This window comes from Neoarius graeffei, chromosome 9, assembly GCF_027579695.1.
Source record: "Neoarius graeffei isolate fNeoGra1 chromosome 9, fNeoGra1.pri, whole genome shotgun sequence".
Classification (NCBI taxonomy): Eukaryota; Metazoa; Chordata; class Actinopteri; order Siluriformes; family Ariidae; genus Neoarius; species Neoarius graeffei.
In genome coordinates, this window is record NC_083577.1 from 2,240,770 (window position 1) to 2,267,328 (window position 26,559).

Genomic DNA, 26,559 nt, shown 5'->3' on the forward strand with positions numbered 1-26,559 from the left:
AAATAACTGAGCAGTTTTTCCAGAGTTAAAAGTATTTTCCTCAAAATAGTTAACTTTGCTCTATTTTAAGTTTAGAGAGTGAAATTTGGAGTTGGAGCAACATTACAGAGTAATTGAGTAACAGAGCTGACTGTGGCTCTGAACTGAGTAAAATAGTACAAGAGTTCATTTCAAGACACACTGAATAAAGTCAAATACCAAAATAAAGTCAAATCCCAGATAAATGAAGCTGCTGTAAACATCAGTTTTAGAACGGTGTTGGAATGTGTGAAAAACATGACCTGACCCAATGGGACTTGACCTGATGGGATTAAGAGTTGGCAGTGGGAGGGGTTTTCACTCTTCTCATTGAATGGAATGGCAATTCTTACCCTTCTCATTGAATACCCCTCCCACTGCCAACCCTTTATCCCAAACAATAGGACACACATTTTTTGATGGCCAGTTAATTGTCCAAATCACTGGATCAGATTTAAGTTTTTGTGCTTGATCCATTCCTCAGACTGAACAGAATCACCTCAAGTGATCAAAACGGTTCGACATAATGGGTAAGGTCATGTTTTTACACGCATTCCAACACAGTTCTAAAACTGCTTTTTACAACATCTTCATTTATCTGGTATTTTTTAAAAAGTACAATCACAATACACAGACTACAGAGATATTACTGTAGCTGAGCTCGTGCTGAATACAAAAAAAGTCATATGACTGAAAATACTGCTTAGATTTGTGGAAATTGACAAAATCAGAGCGTGACAAAATCATTAGAGTGCCAGAAAATACCCTCAGACCCCAGAAGGTTAAATGAGCAATAATGCCAGTGATGTCACAGTGATCTGTGGCATTAAAGTTATTCCGTTCTATTGGTCAGACTTACTTTAACTAACTGAACTAGTCTGCTAAGTTTGAATAAATTAGAAATATAGTCCTTCATTAATTCAACCATTTTCTATACCACTTATCCATTGTGGGTCGCAGGTGAGCCAGTTGCAGCTAATTTTGGGCAAGAGGTGGGATACAATCTATCGCAAGGCTAACACAGAGAGACAGATAACCATTCACGCTCACGGGCAATTTAGAGTAGCCAGTTGACCTAATCTGCATGACTTTGGACTGTGGATGTAAGCTCCACATAGAAAGGCCCCATTTGAATGGCACATTCGAACTCAAAACCTGCTTGTTATGATGTGACAATGCTTACCACTGCACCACCATGCCACCAAGAAACATATCATTATTATACATTATTACATTTTCCTGTATTCTCTCAAAGGAGTGGCTTAGCATCTTGGTTAATTGAAAGCTTTTAGAAGTGTTGCTAAAATTTCCCCATCCCAGGTGGTAATGAAAGCAGATGTTTCCCAAAGATCTTATTAATCAGCTTTCAAGTTAACCAAATGGCCGTTTTTTTTTAAATAAAAAAGCAAGCAAACATTTATTGTATTATTTATTGTATTTACTGTAGTACTCACTCCTGGAGGATGGCCTGGTGATCCAGGTTCTCCTGGTTGACCAGGAACGCCAGGCTCTCCATCATATCCAGCTGGACCTTTTGCACCCTACAACCAAGGAATGATTTAAAAATAATATATATATTTTGCATTCACATGTGTCCATATTGGTTGTGGTCTTGCGTAGTGTGAGAAATGTTTCTGCTCTTTCTTACAGGTTTTCCTTTGGGTCCCTGCGCTCCTCTGAATCCAGGCGCACCTGGTGGTCCCTGTTAATGACACATCAGAAAGGCAAATTAATAACACAAAATTGGCTGTTATGATGTTTCTGTGGATTAGTCTGTTATGATTTCCGATCATATATAAATTGGTGAATTAATTTGTGGTAAAAAAAAATTTTTTTTTATATGTTTGGAGAAAATAAAATTGCCATGTGCTCTACTGCCACCTGGTGTTCCATCAAACTAAAGATCATCTACTGGGACTGTATCGCAAAAGTAGGAAGGTAAGATTAAACATGTCATGTGTCATCTATGATAGTTCTCTCTGTGGGATAGTGATTCAAATGTTTTAATGAATCAGATTCCAAGCTTACCGTTGGTCCTGGTCGTCCTGGAAGTCCCGTGATCTGTAAGATATCACACACGTTCTTACGATATTGTTTATGTGCTGTGACATTACGTCACAGCACATCATCTTATGTATGCAGTTGATGTGATATAGGATTCAAAATCATACATACAATTGGCACATCTCCAGGTTCACCCTTCTGACCCTGAAAATGAAGACGATCATAGAATTCTGTCAGTTCCATAATGCAAAGCAGGACTTGGTAAAATTCGTTGATTGTTTACTCGGAACAAAGTTTACCTTATAGATTCTGTCTGAAAATGAAAACATGATACAAAGTAGGTCAGTCCTCCATGTTCAGTACTCAAATCAAATCATATTCAGCTTAATTCATGGTAATAGATAAGAAATATGATAGACCAGGGTGTCTCTCTCTCTCTCTCTCTCTCTTCAGCCAAGGAACTTTTTTATGTGATTGATTAATAAATAAATAAATAAATAAATAAATATTCCACCCCCAGGACCCAAGTTGACACTGTATGTCGCACTGTGTGTGTTTGAGTTATTGAAGTTTGCATTAAATCCATTCACTTCAAGTGACCAGTCAAACCAGCTAATAACTATAAGAACTCAAAGTTAAGTATAATCACTTTGTTAATAATTGTTTAAAAAGTTAAAAAGAAAAAAATCACAGACACCTGGTGGTCCCCAGCTCCCACGTCGAGAACTTTGATATACTGTATGCATGCTTATCTCATCTCATCTCATCTCATTATCTGTAGCTGCTTTATCCTTCTACAGGGTCGCAGGCAAGCTGGAGCCTATCCCAGCTGACTATGGGCGAAAGGCGGGGTACACCCTGGACAAGTCGTATGCATGCTTATCTCATTACTAATTTCCAAGTTGTAATACTTGGAATCACGTACTGTAATGTCCATTCTCACGGCGGTCTTGGTCCGGGAAGGTGCTCTGACACACTGGGCAGCATTCACCTTCAGGAACGATGACCTTCTCACAATGGATCACCTCATCACACTGCACGTCGTCGCACAGGATGGTGCCGCTGTCGCACACGCAGATCCGACATGGCTCGGGTTTCCACACGTCTCGGTTGGTGTAGACCTGCCCATCCTCGAAGCAGCTGAGGTCATCACCTACAGAGCAAAATGAATAAACAAACAAACAAACAAACAAAAACGTCTGAACTGAGCAGATTTTCTTTTGCTTGTACAGCGTGACGTCAAGTCTGAGAAGTTTTTGTGTCGAACAGACAGGCACACATTCTTTCTGGAGGACTTTGTTAAAACCAAACCAAAGTGAGAAAAAGTAATGACTGGAAAAAGTTCTCTGGTAAATGGTCATGGTTAGATGTACTCTAATTTTCTCCATAAACTGAAGCTGATTCATAAGAGCACGATCTATGTGACCACTGTTAAAGAGCTCATATGGTTAATAATAATAAAAAAGTACTTAGGCAGCCGTGGCCTAAAGATTGCTGGTTTGATTCCCTGGACCAGCAGGAAAATTCATGGCTGAAGTGCCCTTGAGCAAGACACCTAACCCCCAACTGCTCCACAATGGGTACACTACCATTCAAAAGTTTTGGGTCACCCAGACAATTTTGTGTTTTCCATGAAAAGTCACACTTTTATTTCCCACCATAAGTTGTAAAATGAATAGAAAATATAGTCAAGACATTTTTCTGGCCATTTTGAGCATTTAATCGACCCCACAAATGTGATGCTCCAGAAACTCAATCTGCTCAAAGGAAGGTCAGTTTTATAGCTTCTCTAAAGAGCTCAACTGTTTTCAGCTGTGCTAACATGATTGTACAAGGGTTTTCTAATCATCCATTAGCCTTCTGAGGCAATGAGCAAACACATTGTACCATTAGAACACTGGAGTGAGAGTTGCTGGAAATGGGCCTCTATACACCTATGGAGATATTGCACCAAAAACCACACATTTGCAGCTAGAATAGTCATTTACCACATTAGCAATGTATAGAGTGGATTTCTGATTAGTTTAAAGTGATCTGCATTGAAAAGAACAGTGCTTTTCTTTCAAAAATGGATGGATCCATATATATATATATGCGTTGTTCATTATATGTTGTTCTGGATAAGAGCATCTGCTAAATGCCTGTAATGTAATCACTATTTGTTCCACTGCAAATTACTTCACACTCTAAAATCCCAGTAACTACATTAACACTATATTAATAAAAATGCTTATTTCTGCAGTATTAGACTGTGCTCCTATACATAGTACCAACTTGCTGATTTGAATACTGTGTCCTATATAAACATCTCAGCCAACTTAAACTTCATTAAGTCCTAAACTGACCACAGCTGATGAACAGCAGGTGGCATCCATGAGCTTCTACCTTCTCTGGTACCTTTACCACAGAGATGTGCGTCTCATCTGCACCTCCAGGTCAGTGGATGAGCAGCAGCAGCAGCAGCGGTGGCGCTGAATAATTGTTTCAGATGACGCTTGCTTAAAAAGTGCAGCTGTTTCAGTGAAAGGTGTAGGATGTGGAAGTACAATGACACTGTTAGTGTGTCCAGACTCTACTATTGTCCGAGTATGTATGTGAGGTCACGACATTTCTGCACCAGTTCATAAATTTACATAACTTTCTCTGAATAAAATACTTGATCCAAAAAAAGGCAATACAGTAAAATATAAACTACTTCCACACAAAAAAAGCCACTTTTTTAACTAAATGCAGTACTTTTTTTAAAAAGCCTTCCAGGCACTTGCTCATCATACTCCTTTGATAAGAAAGGTATATCTCTCAGTCATTCTGGGAACGAGATCAAACAGCCATATAACTCATATTGCTACAGGTACCTGAGGTTATTAAATCATATTTAAGTGCTCTAGGGCAAGAGACAACCAGGGCAGGAGATTCTATGAGTGAACATCCAGGAAAAGTGCTGTGAAAGACTAATTCGCACGTCTCAACATGGCGGACTGACTTAAATTCCTTTTACCCTAATGGGGGTTGGGAGATTGCATGTATGAGTCATGCCAAGTTTCAGAGGCAGCAAGTTCTGCTGTATCTGAGAAGGACCATATGGTCCAAAAGATCCTCACAGGAAGGACGCGCACAAATCCACAGAAATCACCCTTCCAGTTTTATATTTAAATCTGACCTGAATGATTTATTGTTTTTTCACATCTGAGTCAGTGGTTCTGTGACAAAATCTTTGTTTTTATTAATGAAAGGTCAGATTTTTTTTTCCAAGACCAAATTAAAGACTCATAAATGTTGGTCTATTCTCATTTCCTGTCTTTGGGGGAGAAGAAAAACAAGAAGAAATGTCTACTTGAAAATGCAAGCACTAAGCAAAATTCACAATAGTCTCATAAAGGTAGAGTAAGACTTAAAATCAAATAACAGATGGCTTGTAATCAGGATATAATGTACATTTAGGGCAAGGAAATACATTAAAATGTACAGTTTGAACAGCAGTTGTAGACAAGAATAACAAAAAAGTTGGAACATGTTGTTCCGTTCGCTATAGGATTTTTATTTATTTATTTTTTTTTGAGAGGGGTTTGAGGAGCATTAGAAATTTATGTGGAGAGAAGTGTAGTTCACAAGCCAATTCTGAAAACCACACCAGTGGGCTTCTGAGAAATGCTCTTTTTTCCCCCTAATTCATTGCAGACCCTGCAGTTTTAACCGACGTGTCTAAAGGCACTGACGGCAGTGGGCGCATGACCCTTTAAGCGTTTCTCCTGATGCTGATTTTCCAGCTCACTGATGATATGCCCATTTAGCTGTTGCTTATGCTCAGAATTAGTCCTTTGTCAGTCCAGGGCTTTAGTCCAATCTAAAGAAATGAAGCCCTCGCTCACTTCCCCTGAAAAGAAACTCAAAGTTGCTGTTTGTTTTATTTTATTTTTCTTCAACTCCTCATTTAAGACAGTGACGCTTAGTCACAATTCCTCGGTAGTCTAAAAAATGTAAAACTTGGGTCAAATAAATTAAATTTTGGAAAGGCTGAGCTCAAAGGGAATACGCTGGATTTGTTTTAGACTGATGTGTAAAATCCCACACCCTCACACTCTAGCTTCCAGTGATAACCCAGTCTAGTGCTATTTCAGCTCCATGCATTTCCACCAAACCTTACAGAACCTCGGGGGTAAACGGTGAAACATTTTATGCAGTTACAGAAAGCTAGGAGGAACAAAAGTATTGCTTTAGTGGTGTTTTTCCCATCTAGCATGGAAATGCTCATGTACTGTGTTCAGGGATTTCTCTTTGGCCCCAGTTTCTAAACTGTTGATTCGATGGAAACAGTGACTCATTTAATAGATTTTTTACTTTTCCAGCTGCAGCTATAGACATGTTTCCGAGAGAGATGAAGTGCGTTTATCACTGAGCCTTGCAATTTTTGTCTACACTATAGCAGATGTTTAACTTCAATTTGATTTGATTATGCAGTGGTTAATAATGGCTCTGGCAAAACAGTACACTTTAAGAAAAAAAAGTTCTTTATTTAAAAGACAAAGAAGTCATTTATTGTTGTATATACAAATACAAAACGAGGAAAGTTAATTTCTTCACATTTTCCAGCTTGTTAGGAAACACGGAGCATGGGGTCAGTTGTGATCCAGCACCCTTGGAGCGAAGAGGGTTAAGAGCACTCCTCGAGTGCTCAATGGTGGTAAATTGGCAGCACTGGGGCTTGTTTACATGCACATCCAAATCGAGCTGCTGTCGGTAATCGAGCTGAGGGTCCCAGCAGGGGTGCCAGAGAAATCCAATCCTACATGCACACAAGGAAATCGAGCTATTGCGTGAGGTGCATTGTGCACCCGAGCCACAGGTGGCGCTACACGCCCCATCGTGTTGGTACACTTCCGGTTGTCGTCATGAAGAAGAGCTATTCAGCAGTGTTGCCAGATACTGCTGACGTTTTCCAGCCCAAAATATGTTCAAAACCCGCCAAAATGCACTTAAAACCGCCCAATCTGGCAACACTGTGAGTATAAACAAAGTTATCAGTTCCGTGTTCACAAGAAGTGTTTGTACGAACAGAAGTGTTCCTAATAAAATGGCCACTAAGTTGAAGTTGATCTGTAATGGTGAACATATTAACTGTTAGCCTGCTAATAACTTACCAAGTAATTGGAAATGGGTGCGTACATACCCAGACACAAGTGTTCCTAATAAAGTGGCAGCTAAGGTGACGTGTCATGCCGACCGAGGCTGTTGTGTTTCTCGCTTGTGGTCTCGTCACTTGTCACTTCCGGAAGGGGCAGTGCTGAAGTAAGTAGCTCGACTCCGTAGCTCGATAGGGTTTACATGCACTAAGCAGCTCGGCTACAATCGCATAATCTAGGTCACGTAACTCGATTACGAGAAATCAAGTTCGGTTCAATTTCAGCCGAGCTAAGGTGTTTCCATGGCATTTAGAGCTTCGATTTCAGTCGAGCTACGGCAGAAATTCGATTTTCTCTATGTGGATGTAAAGTCATGAACTTCTGAACAGCCCAGAGTCATAACCACAGAGCCCAACACTGTTATCTAAGCATTTCTTTGGTTTAGCTCTCTGGAAGAACCCTTAATGGATCTATGTAGAACCCTACGGCAGAATGATTTCCTATCAAAAAAGTGTCCAATGAATAAAGGAACCCTGAACTACACACAAAATCTTTCTGAGGCATTTTATCTGAGTGTACACTTTTCAAAATAAAGGTGGTAGAAAATGTTCTACAGGTTGAATAGACCAAGGGTTTTCAACCCTTTTTTTTTTTAAGTAGCCACGTGTAACTTTAACTGTAAAATAAACTCCATGAACCCCCTCGGTACAGATTTTGTTTTATGAAACTATTCCAACTATTCAAATACATTCTTCTGACTCTTTATTGGAACCATGCACCTTTTTTTCCTTGAACTTTCCAGCAATAAAATATAGTGTCCAAGTTGACATTGAGTCATTTTTGAGTTACTGAGGTTTGGATTAAACTTTTTCAATTCACGCGATCAGTTAAATTGGTTAACTATTTAAAAAATAATGTTATAAATGTAATGAATAGTGGATTGGGATTTCCACCACTGTAACAGAAAAAAAAAAAACATGGACTCATCGGTTGTGTTTGGCAGACACCTGGGGCTCTCTACTTTGAGATCCACTGGCCTTGAAAACCATTGATACAATACATGTATTGCATGGGTCAATACAGCATAAACATTTAAGATATAAAATGATCCCAAAGTTTGTTGTGAGAGGTCCAAAGGATTGTTTTTAATTCATCAAAAATGGTTATCCTATGTTGATGTTCATCCTTCGGGGTGGAAGATGACCATATGGCGGTTGTGGGTCCAGAGGTGACTGATGAGGTCAATCCAGGCTTTGAAGGTATGCCTACATGTCGACATTCCACATGCCAAGGTTGAGTACCATCACTATATTTTTGTTGTATTTGGACTGCTGAGTGGGCTCCCCACCAGCTGCAGTGTGTTGGCCAGGATGAGGTGAAGCAGGCTATGTTTGAGGCACCTTTTCTAGCAGAGACCGACCCTATGCCCTGGGCCACCTATGTGCAGGTTCATGACTACAGCTTCCAGTGTTTCTGCACCTGCTGCTTCACCAGTTGCCCATCACCACAGGACTTGAATTTTAATTTGCAGTCATGACTTGCGTATGACTTGGATTAGAGTGAGGGAGAGTTGCACAGCCGTCAGCCTCACGCTCTCATCCCAACCTCACTGGGTCCAGGAGCAAGACAGAATCAAGATGGCTGGAGCCAGGTCGGGATGCAGTGGATGGACAACAGTGTTCTATGTGTTGCACTGTGGTCTGATCATGATCCACAAATGCTTTGCTGGGTCTGCCTTCCTGCCTGTTGAACCACCAGGTGGTGGTCTCCTCCACACAGTCTGCTGAGTCCAGTCCTCAGTCGTAATCCTGACCAGGGGGAGCCAGGGGTTGCTAGTGCTTGGTCAGGCACCACCCCAGGCTAGTGGAGGGAAGGAGACACCTTACTACTCCATTATCCTATGACATTGCTCTAAAGAACCTTGCTTCTTTATTTTAAAGAGTATAGGAAGAGAGAAGAGTCCCATGTGTCTATACTTCTGCAGGGGTTGAAAGCTCACTGAATAAAATTATGCTGAGGACCTTTATTAGTTATTAGTTTGAACCGCTGAGGAAACCTTTAAAGGTTCTTTACAGAATACTACAGCTGAATGTTTCCACATTGTAAACACTTCAAACTATTCAATGAACACTTGGAGAACTCTTAAAGAGTTTTCTATCTAAACATGTCCATGTTTTCCTTCATCGTGTCCCAGTGAAACCTTCAACCTCACACATAATCACTCACAAACTTGTTCTTGATCCACACACCTCTTGACGTTCCCTCTTTGAGGCACATTCCTTTTGTATCAGAGACGTGTATGAATGAGATGCTCAGTCATCCACACTCCCAGCCCAGCAAATGCTCTTCTAAGTGGTTTTAAAACCCATGATTATACCAAAACCTCCATCTCCTTGGTCAAGTCTGGCTGGTTTCTCAAAGGTTAAAGTGCTGGTTTAGACATCGAGATTGGACAGCTTTGAGGTTTAAGAAGCCTCTCAGCATTCCTCTGGTTTGGCCACAGGATACATGTCGAGGTGTAGTAGCCAATCCTAAATGAAAATGGACCTGAATACCATTTCTAGGACAGCAATTAGTCTTGATTTACAGATGCCTGCCCCAGGACTCTCATCTTATTTACCAGATATAATCAAGCCTAAATTTGCCAATAGCCTGCAAAAAGCTGCCCAACTGTACCATGAGCATCACAGTGAACCTACCATTTAAGATGAACTTAACTGTACCGTACATTGCTTAACAAAAATGAGGGCCTGGTCTGTATGGAAGAGTCATTTCAAATTGACAGATAAGTTAAACATTTTCAGTATGACAACAACAAGTGGTTTTGAACATACCAGGTAGTAGGTAACTCTGTGGTTAGCAGTGTGGAAAAAAAAAATCAATAGCACGAAAAGAAAATCAACGTGCTCTCGGAAATTAGACTTTAACCGTAGAGGGGTTAACAAGTTCTCTACTGGCTGTCAGAATATCATTCTCACACACAATGTTACCCCATTCTAATATACTCCTCCAAGGGTTATATCTGAAATTATTCTACCCACATTCACTGGATATGAGCAATTGCACACTCTGATTGGCTACTCTATGACTAGGATATCAACTCATATACCATGAGTAGAGAAAAACAAAATGGTGGAGCGTGTTGCTGAACGAACCAAGGATGAAATAAAAACTCTACTCAAAAACAAAACGCCAAAACATACAAAAAAGCAGCAAAATAAGGAATGAAAGTATTTGATGGTAAGAACGTATCTTTTTTAATTTAATTTTTCAAGAATTATTATTATCACATTTTTTCACAAATTGCTCCTGTCATTTCGCTGGTTTGTTTACATTCTAAGCAGAAATGATTTTGTCTGATGTTTTGTATAAAGTTTTTATTTATCGAATTTGCAAAAAATAAAAATGCTTAGGGGCAGCACGGTGGTGTAGTGGTTAGCGCTGTCGCCTCATAGCAAGAAGGTCCGGGTTCGAGCCCCGTGGCCGGCGAGGGCCTTTCTGTGTGGAGTTTGCATGTTCTCCCCGTGTCCGCGTGGGTTTCCTCCGGGTGCTCCGGTTTCCCCCACAGTCCAAAGACATGCAGGTTAGGTTAACTGGTGACTCTAAATTGAGCGTAGGTGTGAATGTGAGTGTGAATGGTTGTCTGTGTCTATGTGTCAGCCCTGTGATGACCTGGCGACTTGTCCAGGGTGAACCCCGCCTTTCGCCCGTAGTCAGCTGGGATAGGATCCAGCTCGCCTGCGACCCTGTAGAACAGGATAAAGCGGCTACAGATAATGAGATGAGATGAGATAAAAATGCTTTGTTTCTCAAAATCCAATGAATGTGGATAGAATAAAACAGTTATTCCACTCAATCTCGTCATACATGGATTATAGACAACTCGGTGCTACGCGTCTCGTCGCCTATCAGCTCATGTACGACTCGATTTCATGGAATAACTGTTAATTAGCCTCTCAGTACATTTGGCTTGGTAAAATTTCCAATCCAGAGTGGCTGCACAGACCACTGTATTACTTTTTCAGGATTTGCACCCGATTTTCTTCAAATTTTAGTGATTTCCCAGTCTACTAGCAAGATCTAGTTCATGTTACAAGACTGCAGTGTTACAGGGTAAATGAAAGCTCACTAATGCCAACAAGTACAGTATGATTCAAAATGCCATTCTTTCAGCTTAGAAACAATGACTAATTCTGCTTCCTTCTACTCCTGTCAGTGGCTGTGGCCTCGTCTGGATTTGACCTCTCAATTTCACAACAATAGGGTGAACTTTTTCTGTTGTTCTATCCAGGAACCTTGTATGTTTTTTTTTTTTTTTCTGAAACAAAAATAACTATATTGCAAATGCATATCTGTTGTGGCCTGGTAAATCCTGTTAGCTGGGGAAGCCATGGCCTAAAGGTTAGAGAAGCAGCCTTGGGACCAAAAGGTTGCTGCTTTGATTCCCTAGACCAGCAGGAATGGCTGAAATGACCTTGAGCAAGGCACTGAACCCCCATCTGCTCCCCAGGCTGCTTTGGGTCTGTTGTACATCACTCTGGATCAGAGTGTTTGCTAAATGCAATTAATGTAATGTTAGATGTGGCTGAATTCTGCCAAACAACCAATAATAATGATGAAAGATTAGGTCCCCCCCCCGTCAATAATATACTTTTGATGTTTCCACTGACATAAATATCCATGTGGATGGTCCATATCCCCGTCTCAGTGTGGACACACTGCAGGCTTTCGGTCTTAATTTGCAATTTCCAAAGCCTCCCTGAAAGTGATCTGAGACTCCCTGAAGGCCTGAAGGTCTCAACAAGTTAGCTGTCAGACTTCTTTCCACAGTCCCACCTTCCCGTTCCACTCCTGTCGGCTTTATTTTACTCTGAGAGGAATCAGTGTAATCTCTACACCTTGAAGTTTGCGATAAACAGGAGAGTCTTTGCTCGGAAATAAAGCACATGTGGTGACCGTGCTCATTAGAGACCGACTTTAAGGGCTAAAAGGTACACAGAACTATCTGGAACCAGGCAGTTTTGTAGGTCAGCTGAACTGTGAGTTTGTATAATGCATGGAAAAGAGTATCTTGAATCTCAGAGCCTCTTGACTTGAAAAACATGATGTGGTTTTGGGTCCTATTTTGAGGTTTAATAAGTTGAATTTTGGACAGAAAAACTGGAGGAAAGTGAGAGAAAATGATGAAAATAATGAAAAGTCTCAGAGTTTCATCCAGATGCCCTCTAACCAGGCAACTAGTGCCTTTTTTTTCCGCAAATAAATTATAGTTATTCAAACACAGAGTCAAGATAACATGTAATCTATGGCATCATTACAGATTTTCTAAATAAACACCGGGATGAAGATTAAAGCTCACCATAGATCCTCAAGTGGTTATTCTTCTGCCATCTGTGGCAATTTTGCTGCTTTTCTGGTTGTGATCACAACGCCTTAACTTTTTCAGAAGTCCAGCGTAATTACAAGTTCTTTCCCGGTTTTATCATTCAAACGAACATTACAAAGTCAGTCGCTGGGAAGACGCACACATTCACTTCACTTCACTTCACTTCACTTCACTTCACTTTTAGTTCCCACTTTTGTCTCATGAAAATTATACCACTGGTATTTTTACTCCTAAAGCTAAAACACACTTATAAACACAGTTGTGTGAAATGTGTTCGACTACGCTCAAACTCCCTCTTTCTTATTTGCAGTCATATCACGCATATGACTCTGGGTGTTATCCAAACATTTATTTTCCATATCCTCTCATGTGCCACATGCACACACATCTTCCAGGAATGTATAGATAATTCACAGTGTGGCGTTTGCTCATCCCATATCAGCAACAGTTCTCTCTCTGTAAGCTGTTTATGCTTCATGCTTGAGGCCCCGGCTGTTGTTTATATTCTCAGAGAAAGCTTATTATACCTCGTGTCTTGGTTCAGGCTGAAGAATGAATGTATGGAAACATAGGAAGAGTCGACCTTCAAGGAAAAAGTGCATAGACTTAAGTAAATTAGAGACTTCTGTATGCTGTCAAGAAACATTTATTCAAATAATTAACAGTTATTCCATAAAATGGAGTCGTACATGAGCTAATAGCTACTGAGGCGCGTAGCACCGAGATTGAGTGGAATAACTGTTTTATTCTATCCACATTCACTGGGTTTTGAGAAACAGAGCATTTTATTTATTTATTTATTTTTGCATATTTGATAAATAAAAACTTTATACAAAATGCCCAACAAAATAATTTCCACTTAGAATGTAAACAAACCAGCAAAATGACAGGAGCAAGTTGTGAAAAACGCTACAATAATAATTCTTGAAAAATAAAAAAAATATACATTCTTACCATCAAATACTTTTATTCCATATTTTGTTGCTTTTTATTTTTGTATTTTTTGGGGGGTTTCTTCTCCTTCTTTAGGGTTTTTTGGTGGTTGGCAAAAAGGTGCATTACTGCCACCGACTGGGCTGGAGTGGGGAACAGGAGCTATTGGAGGAAAAAACAACATAAAAAATATTCTTTTAGCTATCTCTGTTTCTTTTAAATACTTGATAATTTTTTTTTTTTTGGGGGGGGGGGTTATTTTGTCCTCGGTTGGTTCTGCAACACACTCCACCATTTTGTTTTTCTCTACTCACGGTATATGAGCTGATATCCTAGTAGTAGAGTAGCCAATCAGAACACGCAATTGCTCATATCCAGTGAATGTGGACAGAATAATAATATGTTATTTGAAAACATAATGTTACTTTAGGTTTAAAAAATGTTTATAAGTCTTAATACTCATGTATTTGAGTCTCACACACTCATAAATGAATTATTGCTTTATTGATGCTGAATCTAAGGCAAAAACAGACTGATATACATAACATATTAATATACGTAATGATATTTCATCCTAGGATTCACTGGCTTGTATTAATATTGACAGAATATTAATACAATTAATCTGTAGATTAATTGTGTATCTGGAGATCTGGAGGATCCTCAGACAGAGTGTTTTGGTAAACTGGGATGTATGGATGCTGTCAGTCCCCACTCGCTTGCTCACTCGAGTTTGTTGACGGTGTAGTGGCTGCTGCTTTATGTCCCGGGGCCCCTCATGCCTGTGTTACCTTCTGGCTCTCCCCTTTTAGTTATGCGGTCATAGTTAGTTGCCGGAGTCCCTGCTTGTACTCAGTGCAATATGTATACTGTTCCGACTTATTCAGGTGACATTGGGCATACCTAACAGCCTGTGTTTTCTCTCTCCCCCCCCCCCCCCCCCCCCCAAAAAAAAAAAAGTCCCTCTGAGTTACATGTCGGTCCTGAGATCGAGATGCTGAACCTCTTCTGCTCCTCGGACCTGCCTGATCCATCCTGGTGCCCTGTGTTTGGTTGGAGTCTCATCACATCGCTCCTGTGGAGGACGGCCCCATGTGGACAGCTGGGGGTCGCACCTGGAGGACGCTCTGGACTCTTACAGTGGTGCTTTTGTGGCTGGGGACTGCAGTTGACTTGCTGACTTTAGGACTGCAGTTGTCGTGAACGGTTTTGTGCTCAGGTTTCCGTCGGTGGGGGGTTTATAGCATCAACGAAACTGACTTCATGTCAAAACTGTTAATGTTATAGTCATGTCGTCTGTTGTTGCCCAAATGAGGATGGGTTCCCTTTTGAGTCTGGTTCCTCTCGAGGTTTCTTCCTCATGTCGTCTGAGGGAGTTTTTCCTTGCCACCGTCGCCACAGGCTTCATCATTGGGGATAGATTAGGGATAAAATTAGCTCATGTCTTAAGTCATTCAAATTCTGTAAAGCTGCTTTGCGACAATGTTTATTGTTAAAAGCACTATACTAATAAACTTGACTTGACAGAACCTGCACTGTTGCCCTTCATACAAATATAGTACAGATGTTGGATGATAAATTGTCCACATGCTATGGCAAAATTGCCATGAATGATATTTTAACTATGATTTCTGCTTCCAGTAACATTTTGTTTCAACTTCGCAATATTTTCACATAAACGACAGCTGTAATTAGCCAGCCAATCAGCAATCACCTGATCAGAAAAGCCATTAAAATGAATTCTATTCTACTCTAATTAATTTCTATAGTGTTTTTAATAGTATAAAATGGTCCGAGAGAAGCTTTACAGACATCCAGATGTAAATTTAGTTTCCTTAATGAGCAAGCCATTGGATGAGACAAGGATGAGAAAACTCTCCTGATGACATAAGGAGAAAGTTTTGAGAGAAACCAGACCCACCCAAAAGGGAACATGTCGTTTTCTTTGTGACATTATAAATCATTTACAGTAGAAGAGTGATGAGAAACAGTATTAATTTTGTGCTGAAACGATGTTCAGTATGAGTGTATTGGGAATTCTGGGATGAGGACAGTCTTTATGATTACAGCAGCAGTTGGTAAAAACTAAAGAAACAGCAATGAAGTAAGAATTCATATTTATACGACGTGTCCAGTCGAGCTTTTCATAAAACACGTGCATCATATTTCTTTCCAGCTGACGGATATACACTGAGCCCATATTTCCTGCAGTGCTTTTTCCATTCTCCTGATTTTACCCTCTCTGTTTATTAAGCCTCTACGTGACAGCTCACTGAGTCCCCACAGCTGCTCTGCCACAATTCTGGATTCCTTTGCTTTCTTCTGCAGGCTCAGCCCTCAAGCAAGCGAGTCTTTCATAAATATTTACTCCCAACTGACCAGCACTGAAAGATTCCTCTTCGTTTGGTTAGCGTTTATTTGTCCCTCTGTACATTTAAAAACACATGGTACTTGTAGCTGTTTGCTCACAGAATGCACGTACAAACACATAAAAAAGGAAGCCATTTTGGACAAGCCCAGGCCCGAGCTGTCTGGTTTTCACATTTCAGACATAAGGTGTATGCTCTGAAGGCTCTTCAGAGGCCTTAAATCTCCCTCTGGCTCAATGTCAACCTTTTTAGATGAGGTAAGGGTCAGGGGTGTTCGGGGACGCAACTGATACCTCTGTGAAATTTTCAAATTTTTTACAAACCATATTCGAGCAGAAATTATGGCGGAATTAAACTGAAACCATTGCATGCCATTGGGGTAATAATAATAATAATAATAATAATAATAATAATAATAATGCTATTCACCTGATATAAAAGCTAAATATACATACTCTACTAAACACAGGCCACGTATGTAATGTATACAACAAAATGAGAATGGCTTAATTTAAAAAAAAAAATTAAAAATTGTAGTATTAAATTTTGAAGCATTGTAACAAAAAAGGCCTCATCACATGTTCTGTATTTTATAGGAGGAATTTGTAAAACGGCAACACAAGTGTAAAATTGCTTTTTCACGTTTCATATAGGAAAAGTCTGCATTTTGAATAACATTGATGAAAAAGCCAAAAAAAAAAAATAATAATCAAGAATAAAACGCTATTTGGACAGTGAACATTGGATCTTGTGGTCCCATGATTCAACAGCAAAAATTAAATCATAGAAAAAAAAAGTATCCTAGTTTTGCATGCTGGGAATGTTGTGGGCGGTGAGTAAGAGCTCTGAATGTTCACGTGATCTTGAAGGCCATGTTACTGAAGAAATGCTGCAATCTGGAAACAGGCAAAAATGCTCAGACATGCCTTCTTCCAACTGGGAAACCTTACTGCTTGTAGTGATTCATCAAACTCGTCAGTGTCATCCATCGTTCATGGGAACAGTGTTTAAAAAATGTGAAAATGGTGCTGCTGAGGATCGTGCTTGATTGTTTTCATGATCTGGTATCAAGCTTGTCTTTCAAGATTATGCATAGTTTTCCTAACAGTCACGAGCAGCTGGTTTGGCGTTGTGTTGTGTGAGAAGCTTTTTCTGGATGGAAGGGATTACCCCTCGAGCTTCACTTCATCCATCATTTTTTTTTCAATAGAAGCTTTTTCAATTTTTGTCCAAAAAAATCGAACCACACGAATGTCCGTTATGTGTAAAAGAAGCTGTGTACATAATGTAGCCTTAACGAACGCTCCAACATCCCCCTGCTGTTCTCTGCAGTTCTGTAATCAGCTGATCCCTCGCCAGCAGCACGATGCATCAAATCCCACAGATACAAATCAGGAGCTTCAGTTAATGTTCACAATGTTCAAACATCAGAACGGGAAACACTGTGATCTCAATTTTTGTGTGACTTTCTTTCTCTCACTGTGGTATGGGTGTTGGTTTGATCCAGATGGGCTGGTTTGAGTATTTCAGAAGCTGCTGATCTCCTGGGGTTTTCACACACAACAGTCTCTAGAGTTTACACAGAATGGTGCAGAAAACAAAAAACACTGAGTGAGTGAGCGACAGTTCTGTGGGTGGAAACAAACGCCTTGTTGATAAGAGAGGGTCAGAGGGAAATGGACAGATTGGGCAGTTTGAACTGCCAGGAAGGATATAGTAACTCATATAATCACTCTTTACAACCGTGGTGAGCAGAAAAGCATCTCAGCATGCAACAGCAGAAGAACACATTGGGTTCCACTCCTGCAGCCAAGAACAGGGATCTTAGAACCACCAACAAGTTCCTATTAAAGTGGCCGGGGAGTGAATAATTATACAAGAAATAACTTAAACAATGCAACATCTTTCTTGATGAGAATTAATGAAGCAAAAATAATATTTTTGCATTCTGAACGTTGCAGCTTTGCACGATGAAAAAAAAAAAGCACACATGTAACTTTATCCCTGTTTAGACCCAAACTTTAAACATCCCTCAGCCCACAGGAAATACCGGCCTAAAGGGAACTTCCTGCAGGGCTGATAACACGTGAACAAGCATGCTAACAAAGTGACAAAGTGATGAATCTCCTCCTTGTAACAAGACGACAGATGACTTTTTTATGCTTCTTTTGCCTCATAACACACAAGCAATACAGTAAACCGGATCCTACGACAACAGTTCTATTGTGGTCCGTGATTAAATAGATATGAAAGAAAAATAAATAAATAAATAAATAAATAAATAAATGGAGATCCTTACATGCACCACTCAAACATCAATAAAAAAAAAAAAAGTTTACTGCACTATTTTCACTGATGTGTTTAAGCTCTTAAGAGGCAGCTGTTCTTTTAGAAGCATTTACTTATTTTATTTTAAATGCATTTTTTTTTTAAATAAAAGCTCTTAAGACCAATAAGCATGAGTAACACACCACACTGTTCTGAATAACAGTGTAGCACTCCCAAGTGTTTCCCCAAAACCAGAGCACAACACATAATACATGGGCTTCAGTTTTCTGGTTCCTTCCTTGGTTTCTTTTTAAAGACTGTATTGATCAAAAACATGCTCTTGACTTTCAGTCCAAAAGAAAAAAAAAGCAAATTAATAACAAGATGACGTGTTACTCGATTTAAATGTAATTTACAACTTAGATACAAGATGAGTGTTTTATTGGATGGCAGAAATCTTTCGCCAAAACACATGGCAGCGTCGCGCTATTTTCCATACGGTAACACTATCAAACCTGCCTTGGCCCCAAACTTACTAAACCATGCAGACGTTTCCACATAAACCGGTCTGGCTCAGAGGGACGGGAGATGGTTCTGTGATTTGCAACACAGTCTGGTTACCGTTCCAAAAAGCACAGGGTGTTATAGTGTTTAGATGACTTCATTTTCCGCAGTTGCAAAGCATTGTTTGAGCTTTTGTCAGAGTGACATGTTTTGGTGTGGGATTTGACACCCAGTTTGTTTAATTTACTGTAAAGTCCTTGAGAGGAGAATTCAATAGGAAAAATTTGTTCAGTAAGATGTTCATCGAAATTTTTTACTCAAAAATCATTCAGACAGCAGAAGGTACCTGATCAGTCACTGTCAGTGGAAAGCAGTCTCAACGATTACATGTGTACACCAACGATTATCAAAGTGCACAGTGTCACTAAATTCAGAATCTTCACCAGCACTGCTTTTGAATTTTTTTAACCTGTTATAAAATTGAATTCTACTAAAGCAGCACTGGTTATTTCAGGTTTATATTAATGCTTTCGGGTGGCACGGTGGTGTAGTGGTTAGCGCTGTCGCCTCACAGCAAGAAGGTCCGGGTTCGAGCCCCGTGGCCGGCGAGGGCCTTTCTGTGCGGAGTTTGCATGTTCTCCCCGTGTCCGCGTGGGTTTCCTCCGGGTGCTCCGGTTTCCCCCACAGTCCAAAGACATGCAGGTTAGGTTAACTGGTGACTCTAAATTGAGCGTAGGTGTGAATGTGAGTGTGAATGGTTGTCTGTGTCTATGTGTCGGCCCTGTGATGACCTGGCGACTTGTCCAGGGTGTACCCCGCCTTTCACCCGTAGTCAGCTGGGATAGGATCCAGCTCGCCTGCGACCCTGTAGAACAGGATAAAGCGGCTACAGATAATGAGATGAGATTAATGCTTTTATGCTAATACTGAAGCCATGGCCTAAAGGTTAGAGAAGCAGCTTTAGGACCAAAAGGTTGCTGGTTCAAGTCTCTGAACCAGCAGGAATGGCTGAAGTGCCCTTAAGCAAGGCAAAAAAAACTCAACTGCCCCCCCAGGCTGCTCTGGGTATGTATGTTGTTCTGGATAAGAGTGTCTGCTAAATGCCATTTATGCTATCGTTACATTACAGGTATTTGGCAGATGCTCTTATCCAGAAGGACATACAACAAGACCCTAACATACCTACAGTAGTGGACAGCCTGGGGAGCAGTTGGGGGTTTGGTGTCTTGCTCAAGGGCACTTCATCCATTCCTGCTGGTCCAGAGAATCAAACCAGCAACCTTTTGGTCTCAAAGCTGCTTCTCTAACATTTAGGCCATGGTTTCCCCAATAGTAACAACTTACACACTAAAGCTGCTTTTACACAGGCAGCAGGAACAAATCACACCCACTTTCCTTCATGTTTACATGCTCACTCTCTATCGGTGGTTGGACAGGTAAACACAAAAGCGATCATGTGCAAATCCATGATCAGAAGCTTGTTTTTAACCTGCTTTATTGTCTTTTCACTGCTCGTTTCTGTTTAAATGCTTGATGATTCTGTGTTAAATCAGCTCAATGCAGCCTGATTTCTCCAAATCCAACTGGGTATCTGCATCTCCACACAACTGGATGAGAGTAAGAACTTCTTTAGTTCAGTTATCATTGTGATTGGCTTGGGCATGGCTTGACTCCATTGTTTAAACCCAGAGAAGTTTGACAAGGAAAAGCATTTGAGAAGAACTGACCACTGAATTTGCCATGAATTGGTCTTATCTGGATGATTAAATGACCCGGATAAACACTACCACACCCATGTAAGCTCTCCTACTTGCCACCAATTGTGTTTTTATAGTAAGTCGGAACAAATTGTGCGTGGAACAAGATATTCCGGAACAAATTGCACCACCTTGTAAAGTGGAGCAAGTTGCGCCCACTGGTCTCAGATTGTTCCAGAACAAATCGTGTTTAGACGGGCAGCTGTGCCGGGGCAACTTGTTCCAGGAGCAACTTGTTCTGGTGCAAGTGCCTGTGTAAAAGCAGCTTAATATGCTCCAAATAAACAGATTAAAAAAGGTGTACGTGTTATGGTGGTCTTCTCTGAGGAGATGTTTATTTAGCATTTTTGGAATGAGTCTCCAGTGTTAGCACTTTGTAACACTTAGTGCTAAAGCTGTAACAGTAAGGTTTCAGACAGTGGAAATTTAAGAACGTAGGACGCTGTGGTTTTTTTGGTAATGTAACAAGCTGTGTTGTTTGTCTTCTTAACTTCAAGATAGAAACAAAAAAAGAGGTTGATGAGGGAACAGTGGTTTATAGAGATCTTGCATGTGACGTCACAGCCGATCCAGATTGTAACAGACGCCATCTTGTCGGTCAAACGCCATATTTCTGCCTTCTACTTCTACTTCTGCTTCTACTTCTACCTTTTCTTCTGGAAAACCCTACTATATACAATTCTACTACAATGGCTGCGGCTACAAGCTCTCCCTACCTGTGCACATTTTTTTATGTTTTTTGTGTGTATTTTTGCGTGTTGTTCGTCTGTACCGGACTTCAATATCCACTACAACCGTATGGACTTACTGGACATTGGTTTCCAGCAGAAAATGACGGTTTGTAGCAATTTCCATCGCATGCACAACATTCCGGACGAGATAACGAGACCAGCGGGGTCTCCGTGGATTGTTATCGGGTCTGGCAGGCGAAGGAGGCGGCGTCGGGAGAGGAAGCAAAAGCGAGGCTGCAGAGCCGGCCTGTTGACTAAGCTCAGAAAACAGCCACTCAAATCTCCACTGCCAAGCCTCTACCTCTCCAACGCCAGATCCATGTAAACAAGACGGACGATTTGGAATTACAGCTGGAATTACCTTATTCTATTCTATTCTATTCTATTCTATTCTATTCTATAATCGGCTGGTCAGTGCTATACTAGATACTACTGGATATATCTAGTATCAGTACTAGTAATACTTAAGTGACTTACCCGTCCAATGAGGATTGTTATTTTCTTGTTTACAAGATGCCACATCTGAGTCGCTGACAAATCCTGAATTTCTGTAAAGGTAACTGTCCAGAGATTTATAAGCATGCAGTGCTTCACCACTGAACAGCGAGGGAAAGTTAATGAGGTAATTATACACGTCTGGGTATTCCACCTCTGGCAGTTCAATATCCACTGACACGGTCGTGAAAACTACGTCCGGTAAGCCATAAGGGTCACTAATCTGTAGGTCGTTTATTTTAGACATATATCTAATTATCTGTTCATTAGAAAAATGAGCCGTGTAGTCCGTCGGTTGAAATTGATCCATTTTGTACACGAGTGCAGCAGTATTCAGCGGTGTTTTTTACCGACAAGATGGCGGCTGTTTACATTCCGGTCACGTGACTACAAGATCTCTATAGCTGCTAAAATGTAAGCAAGAACAGGAACTAACTTGTTACCTCCGCGAACATTGTTGGAGATTATGTTTTCGCCTCTGTTCGTTTGTTTGTTCCCAACATAACTCAAAAAGTAATGAATGGATTTGGATGAAATTTGGAGGAAAGGTGAGTCGTGGGCCAAGGAACAATTTATTAGATTTTGATCCAAATCTGAATATGTGGTTTGGCGCAGCTATACTAAGTTCCCTTCTAATTTTATGGATGTTTCACAACATTAAATGTAACTATAAACAAATAAAAAGTATTATGCGTTCCCGAATAAATAAATAAAAAAAATCGCTGTTTTATAAGAAGAATAAAACTCTTCAGGGTGTGCTGTTATACCTAGATAAAGTTGGGGTAGTAACACCTCCACTTGGTGCAAGGCCACATCACACTGCCCTGTTTGTTGATTATTTTCCTATGACAGCACTCCCCAACTGACTATTGTAAAGGATTTTGGGGGAACTGTCTTCTATTAGAGACCGGAAGAAATAAAAGTAACCTCACACAAGCTGTGACCCCACATAGATGTTATCATTTAAACACATCGTTTATCCAGCACTGACCTCAACCTTTTGACTCAGACATTTTGCCTGTCACATGATCTTTAGAGCAAGCTGTAACAGATGCTGTATGTTAAAGAAAAACATCCTGATCCACAAGAGTCAACCATTTACAGCCATCTACTTCCCATGAAATCCACAAGAACCAAGACCACGCTATAAAATCCAGAACATGTATACTTTGTGGACAGCTGCTATATTTATGTAAACTACATACAGTGACAGTACAGTGCACGACATCTTTAAAATAAAGAATAAAATAAACACATCAAATGAGTATTGAGTTCTTCTATACACTATACACACACACACACACACACACACACACACACACACACACACACACAGTGAACAATAAACAGCAAATTTTTAAAAATCCGATTTAAAAAAAAAAGATCAGGACACACTCCATGATAATTCCTCTCGCATCCCTCATGTAATTTAGAACTGTTCAGAGTTTTAAAATTTGATTTAGATATCTCATCTCATTATCTGTAGCCGCTTTATCCTGTTCTACAGGGTCGCAGGCAAGCTGGATCCTATCCCAGCTGACTACGGGCGAAAGGCGGGGTTCACCCTGGACAAGTCGCCAGGTCATCACAGGGCTGACACATAGACACAGACAACCATTCACACTCACACCTACGCTCAATTTAGAGTCACCAGTTAACCTAACCTGCATGTCTTTGGACTGTGGGGGAAACCGGAGCACCCGGAGGAAACCCACGCGGACACGGGGAGAACATGCAAACTCCGCACAGAAAGGCCCTCGCCGGCCACGGGGCTCGAACCCGGACCTTCTTGCTGTGAGGCGACAGCGCTAACCACTACACCACCGTGCCGCCTCTGATTTAGATATAACTTGTGAGATTTTGTTGATATCACTGATATTTACATTTCTGGCATTTTGCAGATGCCCTTTACGAGAGTGACTTACAGAAGTGCTTTAAAGTCTTTATCAATAAATACATCTTGATATCGGTTCACTAGGTCAGGGACTAAGAACACCATCGGTCTAAAAACTCTGTTTGGGAGGTAATATCGTAAAAAGAGCATTCATATACAATTTATAATCACACAGTAATAATCCCTGTGTATCAACAGAATTGGGCTTATTGACAAAATATTTTATAGTGCTATAAAAATACAGTGACTATAGTGTCCAAAAACAGTCACCTGTAAATAGTGTACAAATAAAGGAAACCCTGGATGAGCGACACATGTGCACTGTACATGCCACTAATGCATGTTTATGTTTGTTATTGTTCTTTATTGGTTCTCTGGATTCTACTTGGAACCCTTTTTGGTCTACATACAGCCTTCAGTGGTCAATCTATAGAAAATAACCTGTTAATTCTTTAGGGCTCTTGATTTAACTCCTGTTTTTTTTTTTTGTAAGTACGCTCACCCACCGGCCACTTTATTAGGTACCCCATCCACCTGCTGTTTGATGCAGCTCTCTAATCAGCCAATCCCTTTACAGCATCAAATCATGCAGATACAAATCAAGAGCTTCAGTTCTTGAAACATCAGAATGGAAAAAAAAAATTGTGATCTCAAAGTGTGACTTTCTTTCACTGTGGTTTGAGTATTTCAGAAGCTGCTGATCTCCTGGGGTTTTCACACACAACAGTCTCTAGAGTTTACACAGAATGGTGCAGAAAACAAAAAACACTGAGTGAGTGAGTGACAGTTCTGTGGGTGGAAACAAACGCCTTGTTGATAAGAGAGGGTCAGAGGGAAATGGACAGATTGGTTCGAGCTTTTTTGCCAGGAAGGATATAGTAACTCATATAAATCACTCTTTACAACCGTGGTGAGCAGAAAAGCATCTCAGCATGCAACAGCAGAAGAACACATTGGGTTCCACTCCTGCAGCCAAGAACAGGGATCTAAGGATCAAGAATAAGTTCCTATTAAAGTGGCCAGTGAGTGTATAAGCTTCTAATCCCATCTCAGGGACTCTGGATTTCTAAACTCCCCCCTGATGATGTCAGATATGATGGAGAATAGCTGTGTGGATTATTAGCTGTGGGGGATTCCTGGCTACTTCCTTCCCCCAATCCTTTTCCTTATCTTATCTTAGTACAGCTCTTTTTCTCTGGAACTTGTTAAGTTGACATTTAGAAGAAGAAGAAGAATTGTAAAGTAGTTATTGTAACCAAGGCAAGGCATCATGCACTACTTGGTAATGCTAGCACCGCATACTAGCTATTTTGGGAATCATTATCATTCTTCATGCAAAGCTAGCCTACACTGCTGAATGCAAAAATCAACAATATTTTTCCACAAATGCTGAATCATGTTTATACCGCATCTTGGCTGATCCACTCGAGAAGAATTCTGCTCTGTCCACAAAACTGGATATGAGGGATTGGGATAATTGCTAGTTACATCCCATGTCCACGTAAGCACCAGAAATGGACATAATTCCGGAAACAGACTTCAGAACACAAAATGACCAAATACAGGAATCTGCAGAAAGGAATAAGACACTGCCAGCTCTGCTGACTCACATCATGCAAATGAAGCAATTACGATCATGATCACGCTTCTCAGTCATGATATTCAGGCTAGTACAGTTCTACAGAAGCTAGTTTGAAGAACGGCTAGCAAAGCATGGGATTAAATGTTCAGTCAGTATTTGACAAGTTCTAAGAAGCATTAACTTAAGCATGAACTTTCCTGCAATGTTATAAAACATTTGATGTGATAATGGTTACATTGATTTTTTTTCAATTTATTTGTTTCACACTTTTAACAATAGATATTTTTGCAAAGTAACTTTACAGAAAAATAAAAAAAATGTAAACATATAAACTAATGCATTTATTCCTAATTAGGGCCCGAACACCAGAGGTGCAAGGCCCTTTTGTTTTCCTAAGGATTCTTATTACTTATATTCTTCTTCTTCTTCTTTTTCTTCAAGCCTTGGCCATTTTTTAGGTGGTTCCCATGGGTGAAAACTCATTAAATTTGGTACACACATCAGTCCTGACCACCATTACTCAGGGATAGAGGCTTGGCCCTGGGTGTGTTCAGGGGACTCCATAGTGGCCCCACATGTCAGTGAGCTTCAAATTTGTTAGGTGTGTGGGGTGACCCAAGATGAACAAAACTGTAATGTTCATTGTATTAGCCAAACTCAACAGGAAGTGAGTTATTTTTGGTTTTGTGCATTTTGACACGTTACATTTTGACGTTCTCCTCCTAGGCGGTTGGTTGGATTCATGCTAGATTTGGTATACGTGATGTCAAGATGTTGATTTTGCTTTGCGAAGAGATTTGCGATATCTTGTAAGATGTTGACAAGGTGAAACAATAAATTTGTATGTTAAGCCACGCAAACAGGAAATGTGTGCCTAAAAACTCATCACTGGTGGTGTGCACATCACATATCCCGGCTTTTGTCGCACATCTCAGATGCGTGTGCACTGTATGATGACCATGTGTGATGGGTCGCAGAACCGGAGGGGCTTGGGCCCTTCATTGCTGCTTGTGGCTATATTAAATGTATTTATCACTTTTCAACAATCCTATTAGAGTTTTTGCCCAACAGGAGATGTGAAGTAACTTAATACAATGAGTTTATCTTTAATTTACTTGAGTTGTTTTCAGGTAAAACTTTTGTCTTTTGGACTACATTTGTACATTCAGAGTTACCATCAAGCTAGTTAACATTTGACAGGTCAGGGAGTTGTAGTTAGTTTGCTTTTGCTAATCTTTTCACATGTTCCTCAGTTCCTTGATGAAAAAGGTACTAATTTACCATCATTAACTAAAATCAGTGTGTGATTTGAAGGAGATATGTATTTCTTTTACTTTCATCAATCCATTATCTATGCCACTTATTCATTAGGGTCATGGTGGAATGGGAGCCAATCCCAGCTGACTTCAGGTGAGAGGTGGGGTTCAACCTGGGCAGGTCACCAATCTATCACAGGGCTAACACAGAGACAAACAACCATCACACTCACATTCACACT

At 40.3% G+C, this 26,559-nt stretch overlaps 1 protein-coding gene across 1 annotated transcript in view; it reads right to left on the reverse strand.

The window, feature by feature from the left end:
• Positions 1-26,559, reverse strand: part of col5a2a (collagen, type V, alpha 2a) — an 81,886-nt gene that overhangs the window by 39,623 nt on the left and 15,704 nt on the right. Inside the window, exons 2-7 of the mRNA XM_060928937.1 lie at positions 2,948-3,175; positions 2,322-2,335; positions 2,194-2,226; positions 2,047-2,079; positions 1,667-1,720; positions 1,473-1,559 (exon numbers count right to left, since the gene is read on the reverse strand). Coding sequence (XP_060784920.1) covers positions 1,473-1,559; positions 1,667-1,720; positions 2,047-2,079; positions 2,194-2,226; positions 2,322-2,335; positions 2,948-3,175 — 449 coding nt within the window. The remainder of the gene's footprint in view (positions 1-1,472; positions 1,560-1,666; positions 1,721-2,046; positions 2,080-2,193; positions 2,227-2,321; positions 2,336-2,947; positions 3,176-26,559) is intronic.